The sequence below is a fragment of the Rhinopithecus roxellana genome, chromosome 19 (genome assembly GCF_007565055.1).
Source record: "Rhinopithecus roxellana isolate Shanxi Qingling chromosome 19, ASM756505v1, whole genome shotgun sequence".
Lineage (NCBI taxonomy): Eukaryota > Metazoa > Chordata > Mammalia > Primates > Cercopithecidae > Rhinopithecus > Rhinopithecus roxellana.
In genome coordinates this window covers 65,755,164-65,773,706 of record NC_044567.1, presented here as the reverse complement: position 1 = coordinate 65,773,706, position 18,543 = coordinate 65,755,164, and the positions used below count along the sequence as shown (strand labels likewise).

The 18,543-nt window shown below is 52.3% G+C and overlaps 1 protein-coding gene across 1 annotated transcript in view; it reads left to right on the top strand.

The window, feature by feature from the left end:
* Positions 1–1,669: 1,669 nt before the first annotated feature.
* The window catches only part of ADORA2B (adenosine A2b receptor), a 31,870-nt gene continuing 14,996 nt past the window's right edge, over positions 1,670–18,543 (top strand). The window contains exon 1 of the mRNA XM_010387755.2: positions 1,670–2,326. Coding sequence (XP_010386057.2) covers positions 1,803–2,326 — 524 coding nt within the window. The 5' untranslated portion in view covers positions 1,670–1,802. The remainder of the gene's footprint in view (positions 2,327–18,543) is intronic.

Here is an 18,543-nt window from a genome sequence, read left to right as displayed (position 1 = left end):
TGTCCTCGGTACAAGGACAGATGTTACTGTTCATGCCTGTGGAGGGCTGAGGGGTTTTTCTTCTTGTTGTTTTTTTAGAGACAGGGTCTCCCTCTGTTGCCCAGCCTGGATGGAAGGCAGTGGCATGATCCCAGCTCACTGCAGCCTCGAACTCCTGGCCTCAAAGGATCCTCCTGCCTCAGCCTCCCAAGTAGCTGGGACTACAGGCACCTGCCACCGTGCCTGACTGATTTATTGTTTGTTTGTTTGTTTAGAGATGGGGTCTCCCTACATTGGCCAGGCTTGTCTTGAACTCCTGGCCTCAAATGATCCTCCCGCCTTGGCCTCCCAAAGTTTTGGGATTATAGGCATGAGCCATATTGTTGTCGTTGTTACAGCTACATTGAGATATAATTTATGTGCCACACAATGCATCCCTTTCAAATGTACAGTTCAGTGGCTTTGGGATATATCCACAGAACCGTACAACCATCACCACATTGAGAAAATTTTTATCACCCTAAAAAATCCTGTACCCTGTAGCAGTCACCCCATGTTTTGTTTTTTGCTTAACATGATTTTACAAGCACCTTTTCCTGTTTCTGGAAAATCTCCTTACCCATCCTCTTTGGTGACTGTCAGCAAAGGCTTTCAGGTGGTGAAATAGCATGGCCAGGCGTGCTCTAGAACAATGGTGTTGGTGAGGGCTGCAGAAGCTGAGGACCCACAGGCAGAGAGGGAGCAATGGCAGAAGCAGGTGGTGAGAAGGGATTGGGGGCAGGACTTTGTGGGTAGAGGGAAGCAAGGCTCTGGAAGCAGAACCAGCAGCACTGCTGATCACTGGGACGCGTAGAAAGGCGGAGGCTCAGGGTGTCAGCAAACTTTCTAGGGTGGGTGAGGGTTGCGAGGTCAGTAACGAACAGGGTCCCAGGAAAAGGCGGCAGCACAGGTTTGGGGAGAATTAGAGATGAGCTTGGTTTTGGACTTGTTGGATTTGGGGCCGCCAGTCTCTCTCCTGGCGAGTCCCGCAGTGGGCAGTGGGATGTTAGGATCTGGTCCTCAGGAGGCTGTTAGGGCTGAAGCAAGAGATTTGGGAGTTAAGGGTGTGAGGGCCACGTGAGAGGCCTCGGGAGCCCGTGCCGATCCAGGGTGAGTGTGAAGGAAAGAAGAAAGAGGGCCCGGGGAACACTGGATTTTCGGGCGGAGGACGAGGATGGGACGGACACGAGCCTGCCTTAAGGAAGAAGGCAGAGCGGGGCCGTAGGACAGTGGCGGGGGAGCGGGTGGAGGGGGTAGAGGGGCGAGGGTGGAGAACAGCGCTGAGCAGCGGGGAGCCGGCCGGGGCCGCAGCCCCCAAGGGCTCCTTGCAGTCCTGCGCCGCGGCCTGGGGACAGCTAGGGTGGTGCCGCGCTGCCCGAGACTGCTGCACGAGCGAGGACTGCGGCCTCGGCTCCCTGCCTGCCCGACAGCACCCCATCCAGTCGGCCTGCCGGGGGTGCTCAGGGTTAGCATGGAGTGAGCTCGCCCCTCCCGGGGGTGCGTGGCCCTGGGGGTCCTCTCGCGGCGGCTCCTGGGACTGGCGGGCGCCCGGGGCAGAGCCGGCCCCATCCCAGGAGCCGCCCTGACTGGAAGGCGGTGCGAGCGCTGGGACGCAGCCTCCGACCTTGAGCGTGACGGGAAGTTGGGGCAATTTGTTAGTTTTCGGCCGCCACCAAGACGCCACGCTGCGCTTGGACCGCAGGGCCCCCGCGCGGGCGCGAACTTTGGGCTTGGGCGAGGGGGTGTTGCTCCGCCCAGCCCGAGACGGGCGGGCGCGCCGGCCAATGAGTGCCTCCTCTTGGCCGCGGCCCCGACCCCTGGGTACCGGCCGGCGGCTCCCCAGCCCCGGGGCTCAGAAGCGGCCGGCGGAGGCGCTGTCCGGGCGCTACGGCCATGCCCGGCGGGGCTCACGCGGCTGCCCCGCGCCCGGCGCGCCTCCGGTAGGGGACGCCCGGGGCCCGGCCGGCCCGGCCATGCTGCTGGAGACACAGGACGCGCTGTACGTGGCGCTGGAGCTGGTCATCGCCGCGCTGTCTGTGGCGGGCAACGTGCTGGTGTGCGCCGCGGTGGGCACGGCGAGCGCGCTGCAGACGCCCACCAACTACTTCCTGGTGTCCCTGGCAGCGGCAGACGTGGCCGTGGGGCTCTTCGCCATCCCCTTTGCTATCACCATCAGCCTGGGCTTCTGCACTGACTTCTACGGCTGCCTCTTCCTCGCCTGCTTTGTGCTGGTGCTCACGCAGAGCTCTATCTTCAGCCTTATGGCCGTGGCAGTCGACAGGTACCTGGCCGTCTGTGTCCCGCTCAGGTGAGGCGCTCGGCGCCCCCCGAACTCGGGGCCCCGTCGGAGCTCCCAAATGGGTCGTTCTCTTAAGGCCGGGGTTCCTCCCTTGGGGACCCCAGACTGGACAGGCTGGCGGCGCGCGGGGCGCTTGGAGGTCTGGTTTCCAGCCTGGCCACACTGCCCCGCTAAACAAGTGCGCCCGGGCACCCAAGACGTCTCGGATGCGTGTCCCTCTAAGGAGATCCGCGTAGGGACAGCTCTAGGGGATCCGGGGAGTGCGGCCCCCGGCGCCCGGCGAGGCGCCCTGGAAACCCAGGGGAAAGCGTCACCCTCGTGGGCGGGTGGAGCCCGGGGCACGGGAGGTTTGGTGATCACATCTCCACCCCTGCCGCGAAGGTCGTTCCTAACACTCGCCCGCAGCGGCGGTGTCCACGAGAGCGGCCGCCCCAGAGCCGGGCCCCGGGTCCAGAGCGGCGGCCAGACGCAGTCCCGGTAGCTTCCCACCAAGGGCATGGCAACTTTGGACGCTGGGCATTCGCACCGTCAGGATGGACACGCATGAGCCAGCTTCAGAACGTGCCTGCTGCGGAGAGGCTGCCCGGCCCATCCCAGGGGAATGTGTCCGTTAACTTTGGGGAACGCTACGGACACTTGTTCCTGCGTGTTTAATGGTGACTCAGATTACCTCCATATACTTTTAAAAGGAGTTACAGTGCTTCCTGGTGTCTGGCAAAGGGCCTTACAGCCTCCCTGCCCTTGTGTAACCCTTTATCTCCTGCTGCCCTGTCGGGGAGCAGGCTGAGAAGTGTGGAAAATGGTGGCGAACTTACCTGTCCACTCTTTCTCCCACACTGAACTGAGAAAATCTAGGTTTCAGGGGATGGAGTCAGCCAGTGACCAGAGTGGATTCCCAGTTGGAGCTGTTGACTTCAACATTGAGAGTTTGTAGAAAGTATTTATTCTCTGTTTTTGGTGCCTGGGCCACTTTGGCATTTCTGAGGAGAGCTTGAGATCTCTGTAAATTTGGAGCTGAGACAGGGAAACTAAATCACAGAGTAGGAAGGAAGGGAAGGAAGTCATTTATTGGGTGCCAACTCTGTGCAGACAGTTTATAATAAATGTGTCCCCAGCAGTCCTTGCAGTAATACCAGAGGATAGGTGCTGTAACCTGCATCTCGTAGAGGAGGGGTGGTGGCTCAGGGAGGTTGGAGTCTTGCCCAGGATGGTGTATCAGGGACGGGTGTCAGAGCCGGGGCTTGAACTCATAGCTGGCACCATCTCCCCACCCATGGCCACCCTGCAGGGCCATGTGTGGCACTGTGTTTGGGAGACAGGGAGAAAAGTGCTCTGCCGTTTCTGGAGGAGGAGCCTGCCTGCAGTAAATTGGTGGTTGTAGGGGAATGTGTTTGTGGGAATGGAGCGGGAGAATGCTCCCAAGGCCATTTGAGTAGGCAGATGTGTTGGGCTTGGTCGCTGTGGCTTGTGTTGTGGATCCCAGCAGCAACAGGAACCTCCTGCTTGGGAGGGCTGTGAGCCACATGTGGGTGTCTGGCCGCTCTACATGCTGCTGCCCATGCTGTTGGACCAGGAGGCCTCATGCCTCCTATCAGCTCAGGGATTTCCAAGGCTTAGGGAGGACAGCAGTCTCTTCTCTCTCTTCTGGGTCCCTTCCCCCTGCCTTTTGGTGTCATCGTTGTTACCTGATGCCCTTTTGGATGTTTTACATCTAGCAAAGGAGTCATAAGCCCCAGCCTGAGTTGTCCATCTAATGAAAACCCCTTGGACTTGCCCTGGCAGAGACCAGAGACCCAGAGAGGAGTTATGGAACAATCTCCCAGGCCACAGGGAGCAGGAAGTTCCATAAAAGTTTAAATCTGTTCCTTCTTGTCCTGGTTTGTGCTGGGTGGGGTCTTGAAAAAAATGGGTGTGGGCGTGTTAAGGGGAAAGTGCTGTGAATCACAGGCCCTGAACTTCTTTGCATTGCCAAGGGCAGGAGGGGAGAACACTGAGGCTCGCCCCATCCTGCCTTCCTGGCCCTTTCACAGAGCTTGGAGGTCTGTAAGAGGTGCACAGGCAGTCCCCAGCTCCCTGCCCCAGAGGTAGTCATCTGACCTGGCCACAGCACCACCCCAACCCTGGTGGGTGGGAGAGGTGTACTGGGGCCCCCAGGGCTTCCCTCTGGGGGAGCTGGTGCTGGGGCAGGCCTTCCCTCAACTGGCCTAGCAGTTCATGGCCCTTTGGGAGGAGGTTAAAATACAGATTACAGGGCCCCACCTGGTTGTACTGAATCAGAATCTCTGGAGTGGGATGTGGGGGGGATTCCAGCAGTGGGATCTTTAACCAAGGACATCTGGTTCCACCTATCTGAGAACCCTCCTGGAGTCGCGGCCTGAAGCTCTCTTCACTTCACTGACACAGGCTGGGTGCAGGGCGCCCCAAACTCTGACTTGGCCCTGAGGCCCTCCTGGGGTCGTGGAAGTCCAGGTGAGAGTAAAGTCGGAAGTGCCCTGTTTGGGAGGAGGTGTCTCTCCTTTGAAGCCAAGCAATAAGGAGGGCGAGGTGCAGGGAGTGAGGGCTGAGGGCTTAGGCAAGGACAGTCCTGGGACCTACCCCCAGTTCCTCCCGGTTCAATGGGCTCCAAATGTGAGGCCTGTGGCCACAGAGACCACAGACCCCACCTGCCACCGCGTTGCCAGGGTGTTTATTGATATGACAGATGACAGTGTAGAAGGGAGGGGAGCCCTGAGGGAATGCCGGGGACAAATATGACACCCTTGGCCTGGCTGGGAAAAGGAGTGTCTGCTCGCAGTAGGCACTGCCCTTTGCCTTCAGGACAGGGCTGGCCACAAACAGAAGTCCATTGCCTCTGGTTCAAGTCCATAGACAGTTCCTGATGTTGGGGCCTGGCGGGGGTTCCAGTCCCAGTGGTGTGTGCAGCTCCTGGGCCAGGGCAGGTGGGCGTTTACAAGCAGGAGGGTGTGGGCCCTGCCCAAAGCTGCTCCCAGCTCTCACTTCACCCTCAGGGAGGAGCACTTCCTCCTCCCTGCTTGAATCCTGTTCCTTTCATGCCACACCCACTGTGGGGGCCTTCCCTGCTGGTAGACTCAGTTTCCCTGGCCCTCTGGCACTGAGTCTCTGGTGGGGCTGAGGCCAGCTGTTTTCCTAGTGGAACTGAAAGAGGGTGGATCCGGGAGGGTTTAGTTGGCCGGATGGGTCCAGCGCCATGTTTATCTGACCTATCCCTGGACCCTGCCTGGTCATCCTCCCTGCTCTTGCCACATTGAGGCTTTTCTCTGCACCTCATGTATCTGGTCTTCGAGGTAGGGATTAAAGACCTCTTAGCAAGACTTTGTGCCTTGAGTGAAAATGTGGCCTCCACTTAGGGTGGGAGTTGGCGGGGGGTTCTGAATGTTTTTCAGAACTTTAAAAAATTGAGCTATAGGTCCGGGCACGATGGCTCATGCCTATAATCCCAGCACTTTGGGAGGCTTAGGAGGATGGATCACCTGAGGTCAGGAGCTCGAGACTAGCCTGGCCAACATGGCAAAACTCTGTCTCTACTGAAAACATAAAAATTAGCCGGGCGTGGTGGTGGGTGACCATAATCCCAGCTACTCAAGAGGCTGAGGCAGGAGAATCATTTGAACCCAGGAGGCAGAGGTTGTGGTGAGCCGAGATCACGTCATTTCACTCCAGCCTGGGCGACAAGAGCGAAACTCCTTGTCAAAAAATAAACAAAAAAAATTGAGCTATAGTCTAGGCACAGTGGCTCACGTCTGTAATCCCAGTGCTTTGGGAGGCCAAGGCGAACAGATCAGTTGAGGCTAGGAGTTCGAGACCAGCCTGGCCAACATGGCAAAATACCGTCTCTACTAAAAATACAAAAATTTGGCTGGGCATTGTGGCACACACCTGTAATCCCAGCTACTCGGGAGGCTGAGGCAGGAGAATTGCTTGAACCCAGGAGGCAGAGGTTGCTGTGAGCCAGGATTACACCACTGCACTCCAGCCTGGGCAACAGAGTGAGACTGTGTCTCACACACACAAAAATTGAGCTATAATTCCTGTCCCATAAGATTCACTGGTAATGTTTGAAATAAACCTTGTCAGGGGCTGGATACAGTGGCTCACGCCTGTAATCCCAGCACTTTGGGAGGCTGAGGCAGGTGGATCACCTGAGGTCAGAGTTCGAGACCAGCCTGGCCAACATGATGAAACACTGTCTCCACTAAAAATACAAAAATTAGCAGGGCATGGTGGCGTACACCTGTAATCCCAGCTACTCGGGAGGCTGAGGAAGGAGAATTACTTGAACCTGGGAGGTGGAGGTTGCAGTGAGCCCCAGTCTGGGTGACAAGAGCAAAACTCTGTCTCAAAAAAATAAATAAATAAAAAAGCTCAGCAGGAAGATTTCTGGCTCTGGGTCGTATCCTGCAGCTTTCCCAAGAGCTCCCTCCTTGGGTTCACCCTTCTGCATCAGTGTTATCTTTCTCTTCCAGATCATTCCCATGGGAATAAGTTGGATGATGGCCCCCTAAAAAACGTATGTCCATATTTTAATTCCCAGAACCTCTGACTACACGCTTATACAGCCAAAACAAAAAACAACCAACCAAAACTCCACAAATACTGCCTTCTGTGGATCTTGAGAGAAGGAGCTTATTTGGATTATCTGGGTGGCCCCTTAATGCGATCGCACTCAGCAGATAAATCTGCAGAGAAGGCTGTGTGAAGGTGGAGGCCACAGCCAAGGAATGAAGGACGGCCACCAGAAGCTGGAAGAGGCAACAGATCCTCCCTTGGAACCTCTGGCAGGAGCGTGGCCCACACCTCGAAGTCAACCTTCTGGCCCTGCTTGTTTTAAGCTGCTAGGTTTGTGGGGCTTTGTCAGAGTAGCACCAGGAAGTACGATCAATGCCCCTTCACTTCCTCATCTATTCCTCTGCCTCCCCTCCCCTGCAAACTCCTCCACTTGTCACCAGGATGCCCCTGAATTCTCCTGTCAGGTCACCCATGCGCCATCCCTCTTCTGGCAGAATCGAGCTGTCACTTCTCGGACCTCGTTGAACATGTTCTCTGTGCAGCTCCTGGTGGGCACTGTGGGCCCCCAGCTGGACTCCTGCTCCCCTGTAACCACTCCACACAGCAGCCAGATGGATGACTTAAAACCTAAGCCACATCATACTGTTCCCCTGCTTACCGCGCTGCCAAAGCACCGAGGGTGAAATCCCCATGCTCTACCCTACCCTGAGGCTGTGCATGGTTGGCCTTCACCCCCCATTCTCACTCACCACAGGCAAGTTCTTTTCTCACCCATGGTCTTTGCACCCCCATTCCTCACTTCACCCACCTGGAGAGACTTCTCAGCCACTGCATTTGGTTTACCGCCATCTCTAGTTATCCCATTAAACCATGTCCTTACTTAGAGTCTCTCTGCGCCCAGTGCGCTAGCTTTGTGGGCAGGGGCCTTGTCTTACAGCCCAGGATGCAGCACGATGCTGGCACAGGCTAGGAAAGCACATTGTGGATGAATGCATGAGTGACTGGGTGAAAAGGGCACATGTCAGGCTACGTCATGCCCAGGGAACAGCTGGACATGTGGGAGGGGAGGGTCCGAGACAGCAGATGTACAGTGAGGGCCCAAGGGCTCTGTGAAACACCAGAAGAGCTGCTCCCACAAGTTCCAATGAATAGACCACAAGTTCCAATGAACAGAAGACAGGAAAACCGTCTTCTGAAAACATCTCTCATGGGCCTGAGGGACAAAAGGGTGGGGAGGAGTGCAGAGGTGTCCAGGGACTGCCAGGCAGCCAGCAAGGGCTGTGGGCCAGAGGCCCAGACTGAGGCCAGGGGCTGCGGATGCGCAGGACGTGACCCATGGACGCTGGCTCTTGGTCCCATGCACAGGCCTGCATCTGGGTGTTACTTTGCTGTCATTTATCCTCCATTGTTAGTACACAGTCCTCCCAACTCCACTTCCCAGGTAGCAACCTTAAAACCAGCAGGTGCTGTTTATAATCCTGTTGGGGCCTCCAACTGAGATAAGAGGCTGGTTCCCGGTGTGTTGTTCCAGGGGACATACCCATGCCTAGGCAGGGGCCAAGGTCTAGTTTGGTCAGTGAGGCCCTCAAACGTGTCTTGGAACCAGGTCAGAACTGGGGTAATTCAATCCAGAGGGTACCTGAAGGCCCTGTCCAGGCTGACAGGAGGGTAGAGTCAGCCTGACCTGGCTGGACGGTCATCAGGAGCACATGGGAACCACAAGGCAGGGGAGATGGAAGTGGACTTGGTGTGTACTGGGGTGCTGTGGACAGGTTCCCTCTGAAGGAGGCTGGGAAGGAGGGCCAACTCAAGCCACCTTGGGCCCTGCCCTGAGACCGGAGCCTGGAGCTGCTCCCAGAGGGCAGAGGCCTCCTCTCCAGACCAGGCACAGCCTGCAACAGCTCTGCATGCCTGGAGGTGACCAGGTGCCCTGGAGCAGCACAGCCAGGGAAACGGCGCCTGGCCTCATGCCTTGGACATCTCCACTGAATTCTGAAAAGGACTGTGGCTGCCTTTGGTTGTCTGGAGAAGAGGATAAAGGAAAAAAAAGTCAACATTGTCCCACTACAGATCACCTGGCTCCTTTCTCAGTGACCATGTGCAGGGCAGGACCCAATCCCTGTGTCTCACTCTTCTCATTTGTCAGTTTGTGATCACACCATGGGTGTACCCTGCAGGTACTGATATGGGGAAGTGTCCTCAGCCACTCTGGACATTGAGATTTTCAGTCTTATGAACGGCAGCCATTGTTCCCAAGCCGTTTCTGGGTGCCAGGCACCTTACATCCCTAATCTCCTTTGATCTTTACAACCTCCCTATGGGAGCAGATACAGTTATCTTCACACCTCACAGATAAGGAGATGGAGGTGCAGAGAATTACGTTTAGCCCAGGGTCACACGGAAGCCAGGACTGAGTCAGCCTATCTTCCCAGGAGCCCTTAACCATCATGTGAGCAGCTAGAGGGAAGGACTGCACACCCCGAGGTCACCCCCAAACACCCCCTTGATGAGGGGTCCCTTCTAGTGGTGGATGAATAAGGACACTGGCAAATTGTGATTAGATCCCTTTAATTATTACCTGGACAAAGAAGACTCCAGCTAACCCATCAAATGGATGAGTGAAGAAAGCTAAGCCCCGGCCAGTGTGAATGGAATTTCACAGCATTTGCCTGACAGCTGCGAGGCCCTGTGGATCTCCTGCCACCTGCTCCTTCCTGGGATTGGGGCACTGAGGCCCAGCCTTTCCTTTTTGCCTCAGATTTATTACTGACTCCAGAATGGGGCTTTAACCATGATTATTCTACCCTAAAGTATTGACTTGATAGGCTCTTGGACTCTGAGGCTCACCAGCCAGACAGCACCATGGGCAGTGGGAACTCAATGGCAAATAGCGAATGTATCTTCTTGGACAGAATTGAAGTGGAGAACAGCCTGTCCCAGGCATGGGCGGGCAGGCTTCCACTCAGTCTGGGCTGAGGGGCAGTGCTTCTTCTGTAGGGTAGAGGGTTGAGCGGTGTGGTAGGTGGGAGGAGAGCGCCTGCGGAGCTGGGAGTGCAGGGTGCGCCGGAGCAGGGGGACTCCTGAGCTGGCCTGGCACCTTGGGTGCTTTGCACCTTGTGGGTGTGAGTGGGCACGAGATTCGGGCTGTGGTGGGGGACGGGCCAGGGAGCAGGCAGCTTGAGGAGGGCCTAGAGCTTGCTGAGGGGTTTGGATTTTGTCCTGAAGGTGCTGGTGAGTCCATGAAGGAGTCGCATTTATTATTTTCTATTTTTTTGAGTTAGAAATCAACCAGTGAGCATAGAAGTAAACAATCAAAAGTACAAAAGGGCCCAAAAAGGAAAGCAAGAGCCCCCCGACAGTCCCTCTGCCGGGGGCAGCCCCCAGACCATTTCTCCTGGCATTTGCCCCGAGGGGCGCTCCGGGCTGAGCCCTGGTTTTGTGCCGCCATCTTGAAGCAGAATCTGTTGACTCCCGACTGTGAGCCACGAGGCCCGTGGTTCATGCCAGCCTTCTCCCCTACGCCCCACTTTAATTTCTGTTATGTTTTGATTTTTCTCCTGTGGACATTTCGGCCTGTATTTCTGTCAGATTATATCTGCTGATTGTCAAGAAAAACGAGGAAGAGCGTGTCCCCCCATTCCTTTCCCAGGTCTGCTCCTGGTTTCTGTGAGCCGCGCTGTTACTCTGAGCGCGCTGCCTCTCATGAGGTCTTCCTTTTGAAAGGTAACTCATGCTGCTGTAAAGAAACCGACCCTGCACAGGGGGAAGCTGTGGAGATGTCACCTGTCTCGGATCTCTGCTTTCCTACTTTGCCTGTCAGAGGCAGCCACTATTTCTCATGGCTTCCTCTGCACAGATTGTGTATTGAACACATTTGCATTATACCATGACTTTTATGCAGTTAAGGTTTATACCATTTACATTTTTTTTTTTTTTAAGATGGAGTCTCACTCTGTTGCCCAGGCTGGAGTGCAGTGATACGATCTCAGCTCACTGTAACCTCAGCCTCCTGGGTTCAAGCAATTTTCTGCCTCAGCCTCCTGAGTAACTGGGATTACAGGCACCCGCCACCACACCTGGCTAATTTTTTTGTATTTTTAGTAGAGATGGGGTTTCCTCATCTTGGCCAGGCTGGTCTTGAACTCCTGACCTCATGATCCACCCGCCTCGGCCTCCCAAAGTGCTGGGATTACAGAAGTGAGTCACCGCACCCAGCCTATACCATTTACATTTTATTCTATAAAAACATTTCCTGAACTTTACGTAGAGAGTTTCTGGAAACTGGAAACTGAGAAAGAGCACTTACGATGGTGATTCACTTGCATCTGTCATGTTCACCCCGGGATGGAATAGTCTGAGTGGAGTAGGGAATGCAGGCTTGCCCATACGCCCATGCTTCTCGAGGAGGCGCTTCTCACGTCCAGGTCAAGTGGATCCTATTTTTATTTTATTTTATTTTATTTTATTTTATTTTATTTTATTTTTTGAGATGGATAATGCAATGCCCAGGCTGGAGTGCAACGGCACGGTCTCAGCTCACTGCAGCCTCCGATTCCCGGGTTCAAGCAGTTCTCCTGCCTCAATCTCCCGAGTAGCTGGGATTACAGGCATGTGCCACCACGCCTGGCTAATTTTTCTATTTTTAGTAGAGACGGGGTTTTACCATGTTGGCCAGGCTGGTCTCGAACTCCTGACCTCAGGTGATCCACCTGCCTCGGCCTCCCAAAGTGCTGGGATTACAGGTGTGAGCCACTGCGCCCGGCCTAGGATCCTATTTTTAGATGCTATTCATTACTCAGACATTACTCAAAATTATGTCATATTTTAGCCTGCTTCAGGCTTACCATCTGGAAATTAGCATTTCCCATCTGGAAATTAGAAAGTTAAAGGAGGAAGCATTCCTTCCCACATCCTCATGGTCAGCCAGCTGCTTAATCACCCTCATGCGGAGCTTCCTCACCCCCTTTCTACATGTGCCACATAGCTGCTAGGGCTTCCTTTACTGTGCCCTTGGAGTGGTTCCAGCATTTCCTGCATTCCGTGTTCTCTTTCTAGGATTTCATATTTGTTAGACATGGAGATAAACTTTCTGGGTTCTTATATGTAAAAAATGTTTTTTTGGCCTGGTGCAATGGCTCACACATGTAATCCCAGCCCTTTGGGAAGCTGAGGCAGGAGGATCGCTTGAGCCCAGGAGGTTGAGGCTGCAGTGAGCTGCGTTCACACCACTGCACTCCAGCCTGGGCAACAGAGTGAGAGCCTGTCTCAAAAAAAAGTTTTTATTTCTCACATATGATTGGTTGGTTGATGGCTTGTGGTTCAGAATTGTTTTCCCTCAGATGTCTGAAGGGGTTGCTGTAACACCCGGTATTGCTCACAAAGTCTGGTGCGTAATGATTCTTACTTGTAACTACTTGTAACTTGTATCTCTGCACTGGGAACCTTTGGGATCATTTGTTTTTCCTTGGTGTTCTGAAATTTCGTGAGGCTGGGTCTAAATAGTGACTCTTAGTTTTTCTCCTTCATTGAGGATGGCACTAGTAGGTGAACCTTGCCAATCTGAAGACTTAGGTCTGTCTTCAGCTCTGAAATTTTCAAAGAATACAGTTGACCCTTGAACAACTTGGGTTTGAACTGCGCGGGTCCACTTAAAATGGATTTTTTTTTTCAACCAAACGCAGATTGAAAATACAGTATTTGCTGGATGTGAACCCAAGTATACTGGGGGGCAACTTTTCCTGAAGTGGGCTCTTGGGGCCCACTTCAGGATTTGATGCGGATTTTGGTGTACTTGGGTGCCCAAGGACAAATCCCCTGTGTATACCAAGCGAAAACTGTATTTTCTTGATTAATTCCTTCTCTCCATTTCCTCTGTTCTTTCCTCTGGGATTGTTTTTTTCTTTCTTTTTTCTGAGATAGAGTCTCGTTCTTGTTGACCAGGCTGGAGTGCAGTGCCATGATCTGGGCTCACTGCAACCTCTGTCTCCCGGGCTCAGGCAATTCTCCTGCCTCAAGCTCCCGAGTAGCTAGGATTATAGGCATGCACCACCATGTCCGGCTATGTTTGTATTTTTAGTAGAGATGGGGTTTCACCATGTTGGCCAGGCTGGTCTTCAACTCCTGACCTCAGGTGATCCGTCCACCTTGGCCTCCCAAAGTTCTGGGACTACAGGCAAGAGCCACCACACCTGGCCGCCTCTGGGATTCTTTTTTTTTTTTGAGACGGAGTCTTGTTCTGTCACCCAGGCTGGAGTGCAGTGGCACGATCTTGGCTCACTGCAACTTTCACCTCCCGGGTTCAAGTTATTCTTCTGCCTCAGCCTCTCGAGTACCTGGGATTACAAGCATGCACCACTACCCCCAGCTAATTTTTTTTTTTTTTTTTTTTTTTTTTTTTTTTTGAGACGGAGTCTTGCTCTGCCGCCCAGGCTGGAGTGCAGTGGCCGGCTCTCAGCTCACTGCAAGCTCCGCCTCCCGGGTTCACGCCATTCTCCTGTCTCAGCCTCCCGAGTAGCTGGGACTACAGGCGCCCGCCTCGCCGCCCGGCTAGTTTTTTGTATTTTTTTAGTAGAGACGGGGTTTCACCGTATTAGCCAGGATGGTCTCGATCTCCTGACCTCATGATCCGCCCGTCTCGGCCTCCCAAAGTGCTGGGATTACAGGCTTGAGCCACCGCGCCCGGCCCCCCAGCTAATTTTTTATATTTTTGGTAGAGACGGGGTTTCACCATGTTGGCCAGACTGGTCTCGAACTCCTGACCTGAAGCGATCTGCCTGCCTCGGCCTCCCTAAGTGCTGGGATTACAGGTGTGAGCCACGCCTCTGGGATTCTTAATAGGCAGATGGGGGCGTCCCCTCCTTTCCTGATCGCTGTTCTCTTAGAGTTCCCAGTGCTTTCTCATTCTCTGGAAGAGTTCCTTGATTTTTTCCCTTTGTTCTTCTATTTTTTAAATAGTTTTAGCATTCATATGTTTACTTTTGATGAAGACTAAAGGATTTTAAATTGACTTTGAAAAACATTGTTTAGATTCACATGGTTGAGATTCCTCGTGTGGCAGAGTGTACCTAATCTAAACTCTTCCCCTCCCCCACCCTTTATGACTAGGTCTCTAGCTGCAGCTTGGGGAGAGTGTGGGAGGGGGAGGGGATCAATGCCACAGCTCCCAAAGCTGGCCCATAGGCTGTCTTCCTCTCGATATCTGTTCTTTCTTTTTTTTTTTTTTTTTGAGACGGAGTCTCGCCCTGTCGCCCAGGCTGGAGTGCAGTGGCCGGATCTCAGCTCACTGCAAGCTCCGCCTCCCGGGTTTGTGCCATTCTCCTGCCTCAGCCTCCCGAGTAGCTGGGACTACAGCGCCCGCCACCTCGCCCGGCTAGTTTTTTGTATTTTTTTTAGTAGAGATGGGGGTTTCACCGCGTTAGCCAGGATGGTCTCGATCTCCTGACCTCGTGATCCACCCGTCTCGGCCTCCCAAAGTGCTGGGATTACAGGCTTGAGCCACCGTGCCCGGCCTCTTTATTTATTTATTTATTTATTTATTTTTAAATTTTATTTATTTTTTCTTTTTTTTTTCCCTGTTCTTTTCTTAATCCCATTCTGATCCCTGCTGTTTGCTAGACTGGAGCCTCTCATCCTGGCCATCCATGTTTCCAATTTAGGGCTCCATGGTTCATGCTGATGATCCTGTCCACCTTCTGTTTTTAGAAACTTATCAAAATCTCTGGTTTGCTGTTATCACCCTCTACTTCTGTTTTTAGGATGATTATGTGTGTTTTTTTTTGTTTTGTTTTGTTTTTTGGAGACAGAGTTTCTTTCTTACTGACTAGGCTGGAGTGCAATGGTGCAGTCTCGGCTCACTGCAACCTCTGCCTCCTGGGTTCAAGCGATTCTCTTGACTCTGCCTCCCAGGTAGCTGGGATTACGGGCACGTGCCACCACCATGCCCAGCTAATTTTTGTATTTTTGGTAGAGATGGGGTTTCACCATGCTGGTCAGGCTGGTCTCGAACTCCTGACCTCAGGTGATCCACCCACCTCGGCCTCCCAAAGTGCCGGGATTACAGGCATGAGCCACTGCACCCAGCCTGTGTGTCTTTACTGTCATTAAAATGTGATTTTGTGAGGAGAGAGAATTAGGTGGAACTTGGAATGCCAAGGTAGGATTTTAATCTGGAGTTTGATGTGGTCAGGTTTGCATTTTAAAAGTTACTGGACAGCCGAAGGAAGGAATGTATGGGACAAGATGATATAGGGTAGCCACTTGCCATCCAGATGAGAAGGAAAAAAGCATGACCAGGACAGAGGCCATGGAGGTGGCGGCAGACTCTACAGATATTGGAGACTCGTAGAACCACAGTTTCTGTACCAGAGAAGGCTGATGTTTGATGCCAGCTATGGAGTTCAGCAGTCTGGAGCAGGGGAGCCACAGGTGAAATCATGTAGGAAAGAGTCCTGAGAACCACGGATGGGCACTGGAGCCACAATCAGTGAGCGACACCTAGAAATGTGGGTAGTTAGGGCCAGGCTGAGTGGAACTGATGTGTGTGAGATCTGCAGTCGTGGAGCCGTGATGAGTCAGTGCGCGTGACTGGCAAGCGGATCTAATCGATAGCACATAGTCGTGTGCTTCTGGCTAGAAGACAGGGCACAGAGGGACAGGTTCAAGAGGACTTGGTGACTCAGTTGGATGTGGACATGAGGGAGAGGGAAGACTCCAGGATGACTCCCAGATTTCCAGTCGCCTGGGTGATGCCATCCTGAAGATGGGGGGCTTTGGGAAGGTGTTGCCTAGGTTGTGTTTAAGGTGCCTGCAGGTTGAAAGATGCAGTAGTGATCGAGTCTTGGGGAGTTTGGGGCTGCTAGTTCTTCCAGCTGGCTCTAAAGCCAACTCCTCCTGCTCTATGGGAGCCCTGCACCATTCATTACTCCTACCTCTTCCCTTCCCCATTTAAACTTTCTCATTATTCCCCATACATTGTCCAGTCACTGGCTTGGCTTGTGACATATTTAAGAGTTGGCAGTATGTGTGTGCATGCAAATGTATGAACACGTCTCTGTGTGTGTATACTCGGGGGTGGGATTAGCTCTGAACTGATGAGCTTGTTGCCTAAAGATAAGAATCCCGCATTGAGTGTCCTGAGAGGAGAGATAGGAGAAACTGAAGAGTCAGAAAAGCTGGACTGGCTTTACTACAAAACCAGCAGGGAGACTTTGATGGGGAATGGTTAGCAGTGTTACAGAGGGATAAAATACCCCCTAAATTTGGCATTTTCAGAAATCATTTAGCAACCTAGTTTTTTAATTGCAGGGACTTTAAAAAAATTACAGAATGAGTATAGTACATATTTGTATCTGACTCATCTAACGAAGTTTGTGGTTTCAGAAATAATGAGTCATTCTGAAACAGTACATTGTTTCACAACTTTTAAGTTGCACAAGTAAAACAGTACATTACTATATCTTTCACTTACATTCACAAATTATGAATATTTTGCTACATTTGGTTTCTCTCTCACACACATACACTGGCACAATGATCACATTCCGATTTTTTTTTTTTTTTTTAAAGACAGAATCTTGCTCTATCACCCAGGCTGGAGTGCAATGGCGCGATCTCAGCTCACTGCAACTTCCACCTCCCGGGTTCAAGCGATTCTCTTGCCTCAGCCTCCCGAGTAGCTGGGATTACAGGTGCACGCCACCATGCCTGGCTAATTTTTGTATTTTTAGTAGAGATGGAGTTTTGCCATGTTGGCCAGGCTGGTCGTGAACTCCTGACCTCAGGTGATCCACTCATCTCGGCCTTCCAAAGTGTTGGGATTCCAGGCATGAGCCACCGTGCCTGGCCACATTCAGAAATTGTAATAGGTACCACAGTCTATAGTCAGATGTTCCCAGTTATGCAATCATATCTTTATAGTTGTTCTTTTTAAAAAATCCAGGTTCTATTAAAAGGTCATGCTTGCGCCGGGCGCGGTGGCTCAAGCCTGTAATCCCAGCACTTTGGGAAGCCGAGGCGGGTGGATCACGAGGTCAGGAGATCGAGACCCTCCTGGCTAACACGGTGAAACCCTGTCTCTATTAAAAATACAAAAAACTAGCCGGGCGAGGTGGCGGGCGCCTGTAGTCCCAGCTACTCGGAGGCTGAGGCGGGAGAATGGCGGGAACCCGGGAGGCGGAGCTTGCAGTGAGCCGAGATCGCGCCACTGCACTCCAGCCTGGGCGACACAGCGAAACTCCGTCTCAAAAAAAAAAAAAAGGTCATGCTTGCATTTAATATGTTCCTTTAATCTGAAAGAGTTCCTCAGTGTTCTGTTTGTTTGTTTTAGTCTTTCAAGACATTAATATTTTCATCCAGGCGTGGTGGCTCACACCTGTAATGGGAGGCCGAGCAGTAGGATGATTTGAGGCCAGAAGTTCAAGACTAGCCTGGGCAACACAGCGAGGCTCCATCTCTATGAAAAATAAGAAAATTAGTCAAGTGTGGTGGCGCATGCCTGTAGTCCTAACTATTCAGGAGGCTGAGGTGGGAGGATTGGTTGAGCCCAGGAGTTCAAGGTTACAGTGAGCTATTAGATTGGTGCAAAAGTAATTGTGGTTTTGCCATTAAAAAAAAGGCACAAACTGGCCAGGCGCGGTGGCTCACGCCTGTAATCCCAGCACTTTGGGAGGCTGAGGCGGGCGATTCACGAGGTCAGGAGATCAAGACCATCCTGGCTAACACAGTGAAACCCCGTCTCTACTAAAAATACAAAAAATTAGCCGGGGTGACTGTAGTCCCAGCTACTCAGGAGGCTGAGGCAGGAGAATGGTGTGAACCTGGGAGATGGAGCTTGCAGTGAGCGGAGATTGTGCCACTGCACTCCATCCTGGGTGACAGAGTGAGACTTCATCTAAAAAAAAAAAAAAAAAAGGCAAAAGTAGCTATTAGTTTTGCATCACCCTAATATAATAATGAGTGTACCACTGCACTTCAGCCTGGGCAACAGAGTGAGACCTTTTCTCGGAAAAAAAAAAAAAAAAAATTAACATTGTTGAGTTCAGGTGATTTTGCCAAATGTTCCTCAAGTTGAGTTTGGTTGTTTCCTAATGGTTACATTCAGGTTAAACCTTTTTGGTGGCAATACTGTCTACATGAGTGATGTTGCATCCTCAGTCGGTCCATCAAATAAGAAGGACACAATGTCTGTGTCTCCCGTTGTTGGTATAAATCTGATCACATGGTGAAGGTTGTGTCTGCCAGGGTTCTTCACTGTAAGGGTATGTTTTCCCCATTGATGATTCTTGCCTGAATGAGTTATTACTGTCGTCTTAGTCCATTCTTAGTCCAGAATACCACAGACTGCGTAATTTATAATGAAAACAAATATATTCTCACAGTTATGAAGGCTGGGAAGCCTGATATTAAGGTGCCAGCATCTGGCGAGGGCCTTCTTGCTGCATCATCCCATGGCAGAAAGTGAGAGGGTAAGAGAGGTGAGAGAATGAGCAAGCAAGAGAGGGCTGCACTTGCGTTTATAATAGACCCACTCTCAAGATAACGAACCCACTCCCATGATAGTGACATTAATTCATTCCTGAGGCCAGGGCCCTCATGACCTGATCGCCTCTTAAAGGTCACACCTCTCAGCACTGTTGCATTGGAGATTAAGTTTCTAACACATGAACTTCAGGGGACACATTCAAATCACAGCAACCACGGTG